Raw genomic sequence first — 13,347 nt, 5'->3', positions numbered from 1 at the left:
AAAGTGATCGATAAAATTCAAAGGTCAGTCCCAGTATTAGCTGTGCAAAGATGGAGTCTTTCTGGATATAGTGTCCTGGTCTGCAGTCTCATCCAGTGACTCTGATCAATTTTAGATTTAGTTAGGCAAGTGCATGTTGAAATTAAAGGTAAGAGCAACTTTATGCATAATAGACAAAAATTGGGAAGAATCCAAATGTCCATAAATAGTAGAATGGATATATCAATTGTGCTGTATTCATACAATATAATATTATGCAGCAATGAGAAATTATAAACCAATGCTACATGCAATAAAATGACTCTTATAGGCATAATATCGAAATAAAAGAAATCAGACAAAAAAAGCAGATGCTGGATGGGTCCATTTTTATAAAATTCAGAAACAGGCAAACTTGCATGTGAATGTTCATAGCAGCATTATTCATAACAGCCAAAAAGTGGAAGCAATCCAAATGTCCATCAAATGAAAAACAGATAAACAAAATGTGGTATAGCCATACAATGGAATATTATTCGGCTATAAAAAAGGAATGAAGTACTGATACATGCTAAACATGGATACACTTTGAAAACATCATGTTAAGTGAAAGAGGCTAGACACAAAGACCACATATTGTGTGATTCCATTTATATGAAATGTCCAGAACTGGCAAATCTACAGAGACAGAAAGCAGATTAATGGTTGCCTAGGTCTGGAGTGGGGAGTTGGAAAGATATAGGGAGTGACTGCTGTGGGGATTTTTTGGGGGGATGTGAGGAAAATATTCCAAAATTCACAACTTTGTGAATATACTAAAAACCATTGGAAAAATTTTTGTGTGTGTGAGGAAGATCAGCTCTGAGTTAACGTCCATGCTAATCCTCCTCTTTTTGCTGAGGAAGACCGGCTCTGAGCTAACATCTATTGCCAATCCTCCTCCTTTTTTTTCTCCCCAAAGCCCCAGTAGATAGTCGTATGTCGTAGTTGCACATCCTTCTAGTTGCTGTACGTGGGACGCGGCCTCAGCACGGCCGGCGAAGTGGTGTGTCGGTGTGCGCCCAGGATCCCAACCCGGGCCGCCAGTAGCGGAGCGCGCGCACTTAACCGCTAAGCCGTGGGAGCGGCCCCATTGAAAACTTTTAAGTGGGTGAATTGTATGGTCTGTGAATATATTTCAATAAAACGCTTAAAGAAAAAAACAGGTGAAACTCATTTATGATGCTAGGGATCAGAATAGTGGTAACCTGGAATGGGGGTATTGACTGGGAGGGAGCTGTCTTTTTTTTTTTGTGAGGAGGACTAGCCCTGAGCTAACATGCCAATCCTCCCCATTTTTTCCTTGAGGAAGAGTGGCCCTGAGCTAACATCTGTGCCCGTCTTCCTCTACTTTATATGGGATGCCCCCACAGCATGGCTTACCAAGCGGTGCCACCGTGCGCGCCCGGGATCCGAACCTGCAAACCCCGGGCCGCCGCAGCGGAGCGCACGCACTTAACTACTTGCACCACCAGGCCGGCCCCTGGGGGGGGGGGGGAGCTTTCTGAAAGGCTGAAAGTGTGCTCTATCCTGATCTGAGTAGTGATTACAAGGGTATATACATATATAAAGATGCATTAAGTTGTATATGAAATATTTGTGCACTTTATTTCATGTTTGTTATGATTCAATAAAAACAAAATCTAAACTAAGGGCAACCGCTAAAAGAATAAGAGTAGAATGGATAATTTCTAAACCCGGGGGAGGGTAAGCAGGAATAAAGAAAACTCTCTCCCTCCCAAGGAAGAAAGGGATGGAGAAAAAATCCACACAGAGCATTTTCCAAACTTGACTGTGTACTCAGTCATAGAGCAGGTCTCACCAAAGTCCAAAGAACATGTATCCTATAGACCACGTTCACAAACCACAATGGAATTGAGAGAGAAATCACTAACCAAAGGTTAACCAAGCCCATCCCAGACCAGGCAGGAGGAGAGGAGCAGGGGGAGACATCCAGGGCCTGTGGAAACCTCAGAGGCCAAGGCCAAAATCTTCCCTTCCCCCATTGCCAAGGGTAAGGGGGCTGAGGCATCTGCTGCAGCCTGGACTCAAGGGCCCCCAAAGTCCTGCTGTCCCCAGGACTCTGACCTCTAGGCCTCCCCTCTTCAGGAGCTGTAGTTCACTAGGGAGTCAGCTGAATCAATAAGGTGGCCCCAGAGAGTAAGCTCCCTGCCGCACCCCAGAACCCTCTGCCCACTCCTCCCCACTTAGCCATCTGTCCTCAGGATGGACATTCCTTGCTTCCGCAGAAGCCACATTGAGGGAAATCGCAGCTGTGCCCCCGTCCTGTTCGCTCTCCCTGGCAGAGACTCAGCCCTGACTGCTTCCTGGAGTCCCCTGACTCCGCTCTGTCCAACCCCACAGGCGCCAAGTTCCCCATTAAGTGGACAGCTCCTGAAGCCATCAACTTTGGCTCTTTCACCATCAAGTCAGACGTCTGGTCCTTTGGTATCCTGCTGATGGAGATCGTCACCTACGGCCGGATCCCTTACCCAGGTAGGGAAGGGGGCATCAGCTTGGGGCTGCTTCCAGGGCCCAGCCTGGCTCCCTCCCTTTGTCAATCTGTCCATTTCATACTGAGTTCTTGATCCTGCCCCCACCACCTCCCCTGCCTGCCCCATCTCAGGTGAAGGCACCACCATCCACCCAGTTTCTTAAGCCTGAACTCTGGGGGCTTTCCTGGCCCTCCCTCTTCTCTCACCTCTTACTCCACATCCAAGCAGTCGCAGGGCTCTGGCCATTTGACTCCAGAACATATTCCAAGTCTGCCCACTTCTGACTCCACAGCCTCCCTTCACATCCAGGCCAACATCGCCTCTCACCCCGATGGTGCAGTGGCTCCTAGTCAGTCCCCCTGCTTTCTCTGCTCTCTCCTATAGGCCATTCTCCACTTGCGGCCAGAGGGATTTTTCTAAAGTTGTGAATCAGATCTTGTCCCTTCTCCATCTCTAATTCTTTAATGATCTCTCCACATAATTGGGACAAAATTCCAAACTCCTAATTATGGCCTGCAGATCCTGCATAATCCAGCCCCTGCCTACTTCTCCAGCTTCCTCTCATGCTGTACCCCACCACTCAGTCATCTAAAGTACCATACATGTCCCCGTCCTCCTCTTTCATAATACCCTATACTGGTCCATCATAGCATTCATCACAATTGATAACTCTATATTTGTTTACATTTTCCCCATCAGACTGAGCTCCATAAGGCCGGAAATCCTGTCTGGATTCCATACTGGTGCATCACACTGCCTACCTCTGTGCTTGGCACATGTGGGTGCTTAGTAACTGTTGAGTGGATGAATTTATCCCCGTGGTTATGGGAAGTACCCTACACTGAGTACACCATAAGGGTATGCAAAGATATACCCAACATGTAGATTGCTGGGACCCAGTAAATAATGTTATTCTCTGTCCCTTTTCGGTTGGGATGTCTCCTGGGGTATCTGTAGCCAGAACACCGGGCAGAGGAGGCAAGGTGGATATAAAGAGTCCCTGACTTTTTGTATAAACAGTCCTAAATTTGGATCTTGTCCCCATCAATGACTACACTTTGAGAAATTCCCTTCACTTCACCTACCCCAGTTCTTCACCTGTAAAGAATATAGGTAATGATGTCTACCTTGCAGAGGTGGTTGTGAAGATTAGAAATTAAAGACACTTGGTTGGTTCATTCATCAGTATTTATCACACTCCTGCTGTGTGTTAGGCACTGAGGATACAGTGAGAGATGAGGTCCTGCTGTAGGGAGCTCCTGCTCGTGAGGACATGTGAGAGGAAGAGACGTGGGGCTCCTGCAGACAGGGAGCACGTTTCAGAGTAGGTCATATTTGAGCTGAAAGACAGCTGAGTGAGGATCTAGGGAAAAGATTCCAGGCAGAAGGCACTGCTAGCTCTTAGGGCCTGGGGTGTGCCTGAAGAAGAGCAAGGAAGCCAGGTAGCTGGAGGCAAGGAATGAGCAGACAGTAGAGGATGAGGTTGGCAGGGACCAGATCAGGCAAGGTCCCTGGTCGTGGTGAAGAGTGAATGGATGCTAGTCTAAGTGTCCGGAAGCCATTGGAGGGTATTGGGCAAGGAAGTGACATCATCTGGTTTGCAGCTTTAAGGGATGCTTTGGTTCAGCGTGGAGAGTGGATTGGGGGCTGGGGAGATGGTGGCAGCTGCTGCAGTGGTGCAGGCAGAAGTGGTGATGGTGATAGAAATAAGTTGATGGGTGGGTACTACGTTTTAAAAGAAGAAAGGATATGACTTGCTGATATGGAAGGTGAGGGGGAGAGAATCAAGGATGATTCTCCTGGTTTTAATTGAACAACTGGGTGGGTGATGGTCTAGGGATAGAAACTCAAGAGTTCTGTTTTAGCTCTGGTAAATTTGAGGTGACTCTTACACATCCAAGTAAAGATGTTTGAAGAAGTATTTGGATATATGAGTTTGGAGTTCAAGACGGGTAATGTAAAATTAGGGGATCATAGACATTTAAATGGTTGTTCTTAAAGATAACTAACATAAACTTTACTTGAACAAGGAAATGGTCTCACTCATAGGGTGACATCAAGTCTGGCCACCTGACTGTCTTGTCTTGAGGGTACACCAGTGAAAACCAGGCAATGGGTTATGGAACCCTGTATCCATTAAGATGCATTAGTCTGCAAGGAAGAAAATAACAAACTAAGAGTGGCTGAAACAATAGGCAACTTATTATTCCCCGTAATAAGGAGTCTGGCATTGGTGACTGGTTGTTTCAGCTGCTCAACAGCTCTCAGGACTCTGGGTTAGTTTCTCTGTGAGTGTCTTCTGCACGTGGTCAGATGGCTGCTGCAGCTCCAAGGATCACGTTGTCTCACAGTGTCCGAAGGAAGGAGGAAGGGTGTGTCCCTCAAAGTTTCTTTTCATCAGGAGGAAAACCTTTCCTGGAAGTCTCCCAGGAGACTCCCCCTCAGCTCCCATTGGCCAAAACTGGGTGCCATGCCCCTGCCCTAGAGGCAGGGGAGGCTGGGGAAGGGGTCCTTGGCTTTCCCAGTGGGAGGGGCTCAGCTCCCATGGGGAGGTGGGGAGTGATGGCAACAGTGCCTGCCACTCCTGGGCTCCTGTCCCCGGTCCCTCCCTTGTTAATTCCATTGCTCCTTCTCAGGGATGTCAAACCCTGAGGTGATCCGGGCACTGGAGCGCGGGTACCGGATGCCTCGACCAGAGCACTGCCCGGAGGAGCTCTACAACATCATGACTCGCTGCTGGAAGAACCGGCCTGAGGAGCGGCCCACCTTCGAGTATATCCAGAGTGTGCTGGAGGACTTCTACACGGCCACCGAGAGCCAGTACCAACAGCAGCCGTGATGGGTGGGGCCAGGGCCGGCCGGCGCTGGGGCGAGGCCTGTGAGGTGGCTCCAGCGCCGTCTTCCCAGTGCCACTCACCCTTCCCGCTCCCAGACACCCGCCCTTGCTCCAGCCACGGCTCCTCATCTGTCAGGTGGATGGGTTGGACTGGACAATCTCTTTTTGACTCTAGCAATCCACAATCTGCCGTTCTCAGGAAACCCCAAGTTGACATTTCTATTGCCTGGGACAGTTGGATTCCAGTTACTGCTGTGGTTTGGATGGGAAACTTCAAAAATAATGAAATAAATATTTAAATAAAAGGTATGAATGCTAAAGGCTTTACTGACAGGCCAGGTTTTCTCGTCCTTCCGGTTCCTGACTGTCTATTTGCCTTTTTTTTTTTTTTTTGCTGAGGAAGATTGGCCCTGGGCTAACATCCGTGCCCATCTTCCTCTACTCTTTACGTGGGACGCCGCCACAGCATGGCTTGATAAGCGGTGCATAAGTCCGGCCCAGGATCTGAACCCGTGAACCCCGGGCTGCTGAAGCGGAACGTGCGAACTTAACCACTACACCACCAGGCCGGCTCCTATTTGCCTTTTTGCTGGATGACAAGTCAGAAAGGGGGAAGGCCCCTCCCAGAGACCAGTAGTGTGAAGAGACGTGGGGTTCAATGCTCAAAGTTTTCTCACTGCCAAAAAATAGTTGCTGTCTGGGTTAGTTTCCTATTGCTGCTGTAATAAGTTACCACAAACTTGGTGGCTTAAAACAACACACATTTATCATCTTACAGTTCCAGAGGTCAGAAGTCTGAAATGGGTTGGCAGGGCTGCATGCCTTCTGGAGGCTCTAGGGGAGAATCATTTCCTTGCCTTTTCCAGCTTCTAGAGGCTTTCACATTTCTTGACTGTTGGTTTCCTTCTGCTCGACCCTCCAAACTCTGCTTCAGTCATCACGTCTCCTTCTCTGACGCTGAGTCTCCTGCCTCTTTCTTTCACTTGTGAGGAGCCCTGTAAGAACATTGGATCCACCTGGATAATCCAGACGAATCTTCCATTGCAAGATCCTTAATCACATCTGTAAAGTCCCTTTTGCCATGGAAGGTAACATCTTCACAGGTTCTGGGGATAAGGACATGGACCTCTTTTCTCAAGAGGGGCATTATTCTGCCTATCACACTGGCGCTGGGACGCTGTATGAGAGTTTGTCTGCAAGGAGCTGGGTCTGCCAGGATGGTAGGAATGATTTTTCATGATCTGGGACGCTGACTCTCCTGACAAGCCACACTGCTGCGTGAGCTGGTTAGTCTGAATCACCACCAGGGCTGGGGGCATTTCCCATGGCCAAGCAGCCGTTGTGGTTGTTAAGATGGTATCCCCCACTGCAGGAATCCCGTGCTCTGGAGATGTGGCTGCTGAGAGGTATCTGGTACCCTGCGTGGGAAGCTCTCAGTGGAAGAGAGGGAGACCTGGGAAGGACGCAGAGAAGACAACGAGGTAGTGGCCCTTTCTGCATGTTGCCTCAGGTGAAAGTCCCCGGCAGTTAGCTTTTGTTGTAGGGGGAAAGATGACAAGAAGTGGACAGTGGGATGGGGAGCAAATGACACCTTTCTATATCATTGCATTCTCTGAAGGGTTTACATCACAGCACCCGCCAGGTCCCACGGAACCCTATACTGAACTGATTCTATACCCTAGATAGCACAGAGTCTGCGCTTAGGAACTGGCTGTAAGAACAATGGAAAATAAAGCTAGCAGTTGGTCATTAGATTGGTAGCTGGTTGGTAATTACAAGTTTCTCTCTTGCTTCCTGGTTTAAGATGTGTTTTGGGTATCTGAAAGCAGAGCCCAGGGTCCTGTGGTAGGAATTTGCACTCAGGATTTGTGGTGCATTGGATTGCTGTGTGTTAATCCATAGGAGGAGTACACTTCCTTGCCCCACTGATGTTGAGCTTGGCCATGCATGAGACTTGCTTTAGCCAATGGGATCTTAGCAGACGTGATATAATCAGAGGCTTGAAATGTGCTTGTGGGGCTGGGCTTGCCCTCCAGCCTTTTGCCCTGAAAAGAACATGGTCCAAGGAAGATGAGTGGCATGTGGAGCAGATCTGGACCCAACCTGCAGCTTGAAGTTAAACCCAGCTGAGCCCAGCCTCAATCAACTGAACCCCAGCTGACCATGGACATGTGAGAGAGAAGTAAATGCTTAATATTATAAGCCTTTGAGTTCTAGGGTTGTTTTGTTACATAGCATTACTATAGAAATGGCTGACTGAGACAGGATCTCAAGAGTTGGAGCCTGTTGCTATATGCGCAAGATAAAGAGGTCAATTCCTGCCCTCCTGCTCTTTCAGCTTACACTGCCCTACACTCTGATCTATCCCTCTCACAGGAAAGAAGAAGAAAACGTGGGGATAGATACAACACCAAAAGCAAAATCCATGAAAGAAAAAATTGATAAATTGGACGTCATTAAAATTAAAAGGTCTCTTCTGAGAAAGACACTGTGAAGAAATGAAAAGATAAGCTCCAATGTGGGAGAAAATATTTGCAAAACGCATATCTGATAAAGGATTGATATCCAAAGATATACAAAGAACTCTTAAAACTCAACAATAAGAAAACAACTCAATTAAAAAATGGGCAAAAGACCTGAACAGACACCTCACAAAAGAAGATATGCAGATAGAAAATAAGCACATGAAAAGCTGCTTCACATCATATGTCATCAGGGAAATGCAAATTAAAACAACGAGATACCACTACACACCTATGAGAATGGCCAAAATCCAGAACCCTGACAACACCAAATGCTGGCAAGGATGTGGAGCGACAGGAACTCTAATTCATTGCTGGAGGGCATGCAAAATGGTGCAGCCACTTTGGAAGAAAGCTTGTCAGTTTCTTACAAAACTAAACATACTCTTACCATTTGGTCCAGCAATTGTGCTCCTTGGCATTTACCCAAAGGAGTTGTAAACTTATGTCCACACAAAAACCTACACAGTAATATTTGTAGTAGCTTTATTTATAATTGTCAAAACTTGGAAGCAACTAAGATGTCCTTCAACAGGTAAATGGATAAACAAACTGTGTACATCCATATAATGGAATATTGTTCTGTGATAAAAAGAAATGAGCCATCAAGACATGGAAAAACCTTAAATGCATATTGCTGGGTGAAAGAAGCCAGTCTGAAAAGGCTACATACTATATGATTCCAACTATCTGACATTCTGGAAAAGGCAAAACTACAGAGACAGTAAAAAAATCAGCGGTTGCCAGGGGTTTAATAAGTGGAGCACGGGGGATTTTTAGGGCAGTGAAACTGTTCTGTATCATACTCTTAATGATAGATAGAAGTCATCATATATATGTCAAAACTCAGAATGTACAGCACAAAGAACCATAATGTAAACTATGGACTGAGGTTAATAATGTATCAATATTGGCTCATCATTTGTAACATACGCACCACATTAAGGCAAGATGTTAATAACAGGGGAAAGGAAGAGCTGGATGAGAGGGTATATGGGAACTTTGTACTTTCTACTCATTTTTCTGTAAACCTAAAAATGCTCTAAAAAAAATAAAGTCTATTAAATAAAACAAACAAACAAAAACATGGGGATAAATTGTGTGCCACCAATTCTATGGGAAAACTGCACGCACTCTTCCCCTAGAGGTTGGCGAAGGAAGGCGTGGATACAATGCTCTGTTCTAAGATGTTGATAACTTGCTTCAATCTATCCTCTAGCTGTAGTTTTGAGTTTAAATATAGGGAAAGCACTTGTTTCATTTTTTTCCCCGTGACTTGGAATAAAACTTCCTCCTTATTCCCTGATCTGGGCCCTCAATTTTGTCATGTGTCTATCCTCATCACAGTATTTTCTGACATAAGGCTGTAGCAATTTGCATTCTATTTGCATCCCTTCCCTTTTGGGGGTTGGCAATGACTGCTGGTTGTCCCCATAGCCATGTTCTCCCTTCTTCCAGAGAAATAGAATTTTTATCAGGGGCCCAGGACAATGCAGGATGAAGGCTACACTTCCCACTCTCTCTTGCAGCAAAGTGTGGCCATGTGATTAAGTTCTGATCAATGGGTTGGAAGTGGAAGTGTGGTTAGCACCTTCCAGGATCCTTTCTTAAAAGACAACTGATGTGAGCTCTTTGCCCTTTATTTTTCATCTCTTCCTCTATCTTGCTGCCTAGAATGTACATGTAAAGTCTGGAGCTTTAGCTCTATTGTGGACCCTGAGGGAAATGAATTAACTCTGGAGATGGCAAAGCTGGACGGAGCCTGGATCTCTGAAGATATTTTAGCCACAGCCACCATATCAGCCAGGACAGTCCTCCAGACTCTGACCTCAGAGAGTGTGGCATGTACTATCAGTATTCCTTAAAGTGGGCTGGACTTTTAGCTGCCATTATCTGCATCACTGTGCCTGTGGGCTCTTTTTCTAAAACTGCAAAAAGCCTCAGCTGGCAGTGTTCCCAGAGGGCCAAAAGTGCTAAGGAATTAATACCCTCTGAGATCGTCCTCAACAAATGACCTTTGGGAGTTGGTATATAAATACCCCAGCTCCCTTGCCTCTTGTGTGGGATAACTCGGAGGTGTGTGTTTTGCATTATTTCCCGGAGTTTCCCCACAGGATTAAGCTTCAGTTACCCACAGTGGTAACTTGCTTGACAACATACCCTCTCCAAGTATAGTTCCAACATGAATGTGGGTTGATAGTTTCATTTATATTCATGAATCAGATGAAAATGAAATAATGTAGATGTATATCACACCTTCACTCGTTAGTCGATGATATGAGCAACTCCTTTGCTAAGGTAAGAGTTTCAAATACCGTCAGATTTTTGTGCTAATCACAATGCAACAGACACAACACACTTAAAGTTTAGCCTGCATTATTAGCATTTTCTCCATCCCTTTAAGTCTAGACCAGGGTTTGGCAAACTATGTTTTATTGGAACTCAGCCATGCCTGTTATTTATTGTCTCTAATGGCTTTTGTACTACAAGGCAGAGTTGAATAGTTGTGACACAATCACGTGGCCTGCAAAGTGTAAAATATTTATTATCTGGCCCTTCACAGAAAAATTTTGCTAACAAAGCAAAACTTTGAGCCCTGATTTGTAGCATTTGCTGATTTTTGTGGTGTAAATATTCCCACTACGGCCAATTTCAAGTTACCAACCAGAACTACATTATGATTTTCATGGGCCTTAGGCACTTTTGCCTTTCTAGAACCCTCCCTCCATAAAATATATTTACAAATATAAATATAAATGTATTTTATTTATAAACATAAATTATAGTCAACAACTACATTGATATAAAGATGAATATATTAATATTATATATGCAAACTTTTCCTTTAACCCCAAAGTTCATTTTTGCCTTCTGATTTTAAAAGAAATTAATTTCTTTTAAAGATTTTTGTGGCCCCTAAAAGTATCATGGGCCTTGTGCACTGTGCCAACTGTGTTAATGGATAAGTTGGCTCTGCTACCAACCCAGCTCCACTGAACACAGAGCTGGAAGAGAGGAGCAGTAGCACACCATTTAACAGTATTTCTATCACACACATAAAATAGATGTAAATAACCTCAAGAACATAGATAATAGTAAAATATAGTAAAATGATTAGGAAGTGATGAGTTTTGAATACTGAATACTTTTGTTTTTAATATCATTTATTAATTTTAAATTTATATAATTTAGTTTTCAATAATGCCTATGTTTAATGATCGGCTCACAAAATTCCTGAAAATTTCACTATCGGCTCTTGGAAGCAGTACAAGCCGGCTCCTGCACAACATTGGCTTCTGGTGTCCCTTCACCTCCCAAATAAACTACTTTTGCTTGAGTCCTTGTCTCAGAGTTGGCCTCTGGGGAAAATCAAACCAAGACAGAGGAAGGCCATCTTGTCAAGCCATTGTTATTCCGGAGGATCTTCCTTACAGCTGGATCTATTGCCAACTGATAGAGTGAGGCCTGAGATTAATTCATAATGCGAGCATTCAACAAATATTTTTTGAGCACATACTTAACAGAGATGCAGTTGGGAACAACATAGGCCCAGTCCAGGCCTTCATGGGAGATAGACAATAGGAAATAACTAAACTATATCTCTATATATACGTGGCCAGGCAACACCTCTCTAAGGAGGTGACAGTTGAGCTGAGACCTAAATATAATAAGGAGCTAACCACACAAAATGTTGAGAGAAGAGTATTGCAGACAGAGGAACTGCAAGTACAAAGGCCTGAGGTGGAGGTGAGCTCGGCAGGGTCCAGGGAGGTCTGTGTGGCTGGAGCCGGGTGAGCAAAGGGGAGAATGCTGGGAGATGAGGCCAGATCATGCAGGGCCTTGCAGGCCATGGTGAGGACTTGGATTTTATGCTAATCGCAATGCGAAGCTCTCAAGAGTTTTAAACAGGGAAGAAACACGGTCTGATTCTTGTTTTCAAAACACTACTTAGGCTGTTGGATGGAGAACAGAGATGAGAGATGACAAGGGAAAAGAGAGGGAAGACCAGGCAGAAGCCTCCTCAGAGGCCTAGGTGAGAGAGAGGAGAGGGGACTGGCAAGGATAGCGCAGGGGATTGTTACAAAATGACCCCAACGGATCTTGCCTCCTTGAATTCATGCCCCTATGTGGTCCCTCCCACTCTGACTCTGGACTCACCTTGTGACTTGTTTCAACCAATAGATTGTGGCAGAACTGATGCTACGGGAGTTGTGAAGCTTAGGCTTTAGGAGGCCTTGTAGCTTTCACCCTCACCCTCCTGGACCCCTGAAACCACAGTGTGAAGAAGCCTAGGCTAGACTGGCCCCGTGGCTTAGTGGTTAAGTGTGCGCGCTCCACTGCTGGTGGCCCGGGTTCGGATCCCGGGCGCGTGCCGACGCACCGCTTCTCCGGCCATGCTGAGGCCGCGTCCCACATACAGCAACTGGAAGGATGTGCAGCTGTGACATACAACTGTCTACTGGGGCTTTGGGGAGAAAAATAAATTATAAAAAGTTTAAAAAAAAAAAAGAAGCCTAGGCTACCCTCCTTGGGGATGAAAGACCACATGGAGAGAGAGGCCTGCTGACAGCCAGCACCAACCACCCAGACATATGAGGCCACCTTGGACCCAACAGCAACAGTTGAGCCGTCAGATGAGAGCACATGTGATATCCCAGGCGAGACCATCAGAATTGCCCAGATTGCCAACCTGTAGAATCAAGAGAAATAATAAATCATTGTTGTTTTGAGCCACTAAGTTTTACAGCAGTGTGCCATGTAGCAATAGGTAATTGAAACCAGTGTGAGAAGAACACAGATTAGTACATCCTACCCTTCTCCTTGGAGACCTAAGGATCGGATTTGCTTCTTCTAAGCCCAGCCCCACCTTCCTATTTTCCTCAGAGAAGCACTTGCACAGGTGTCTGGAACTACAGGCCCTGATGTTACTGTAAGATCCCTTTGGTTTGGGTTTGGTTTTATTTGTCTGATTGGTCGTACAGCAGAGGCAAGGAGGCAACTCAGTGGATTTGAGTCAAGCCTTAGCCCCCTTTTGATTTGTTGGGTTACCTTGTCCCAAGTTCCTCAATGTCTCTTTATATTAATGTCTCCATCATTCCAGAAATAAGAAGGCCTGCCCTACTGACCTCAGAATAATAATAGCAAACATGTATACAGCATCTACCATGTGACAGGCGCTATTCTAAGCTTTTGACATATACTAACTTATTCAGTCCACAGAACCATCCTATGAGGTAAGGTTTTTTGTGATCTGTGCTCTACAGATGAGGAAGTTGAGGTTTACAGAGCTTAAGAAACTCGCCTATCTTCACACCCATTAGGATGGCTATTATTAAAAACAACACACACAACCACAGAAAATAACAAGTGTTGATGAGGATGTGGAGAAATTGGACACCTCATGCATTGCTGGTGGAAATATGGTGCAGCCACTGTGCAAAATAATATGGTAGTTCCTCAAAAAGTTAAACATAGA

General features: G+C 45.4%; 1 protein-coding gene and 1 long non-coding RNA gene across 6 annotated transcripts in view; both read left to right on the top strand.

Moving 5' to 3' along the window:
• The window catches only part of HCK (HCK proto-oncogene, Src family tyrosine kinase), a 48,403-nt gene extending 42,734 nt beyond the window's left edge, over window positions 1-5,669 (top strand). For all 4 annotated transcript variants that reach the window (XM_058562958.1, XM_058562957.1, XM_058562960.1 and 1 more), the window contains exons 12-13: window positions 2,383-2,514; window positions 5,150-5,669. In XM_058562958.1, coding sequence (XP_058418941.1) covers window positions 2,383-2,514; window positions 5,150-5,352 — 335 coding nt within the window. In that variant the 3' untranslated portion in view covers window positions 5,353-5,669. The remainder of the gene's footprint in view (window positions 1-2,382; window positions 2,515-5,149) is intronic.
• A 63-nt stretch (window positions 5,670-5,732) lies between these two features.
• LOC131418549 (uncharacterized) lies at window positions 5,733-9,177 on the top strand. Of its 2 annotated transcripts, none has more exons than XR_009222919.1 (2): window positions 5,733-7,520; window positions 7,726-9,177. It is a non-coding gene; the product is annotated as an uncharacterized LOC131418549 (long non-coding RNA). The 2 variants fall into 2 exon arrangements; XR_009222918.1 differs by having other exon boundaries at window positions 5,733-7,531.
• Window positions 9,178-13,347: the final 4,170 nt, after the last annotated feature.

This window comes from Diceros bicornis, chromosome 19, assembly GCF_020826845.1.
Source record: "Diceros bicornis minor isolate mBicDic1 chromosome 19, mDicBic1.mat.cur, whole genome shotgun sequence".
Classification (NCBI taxonomy): domain Eukaryota; kingdom Metazoa; phylum Chordata; class Mammalia; order Perissodactyla; family Rhinocerotidae; genus Diceros; species Diceros bicornis.
Note: the sequence above shows the minus strand (reverse complement) of the source record. Positions and strands in the feature narration are given on the sequence as shown.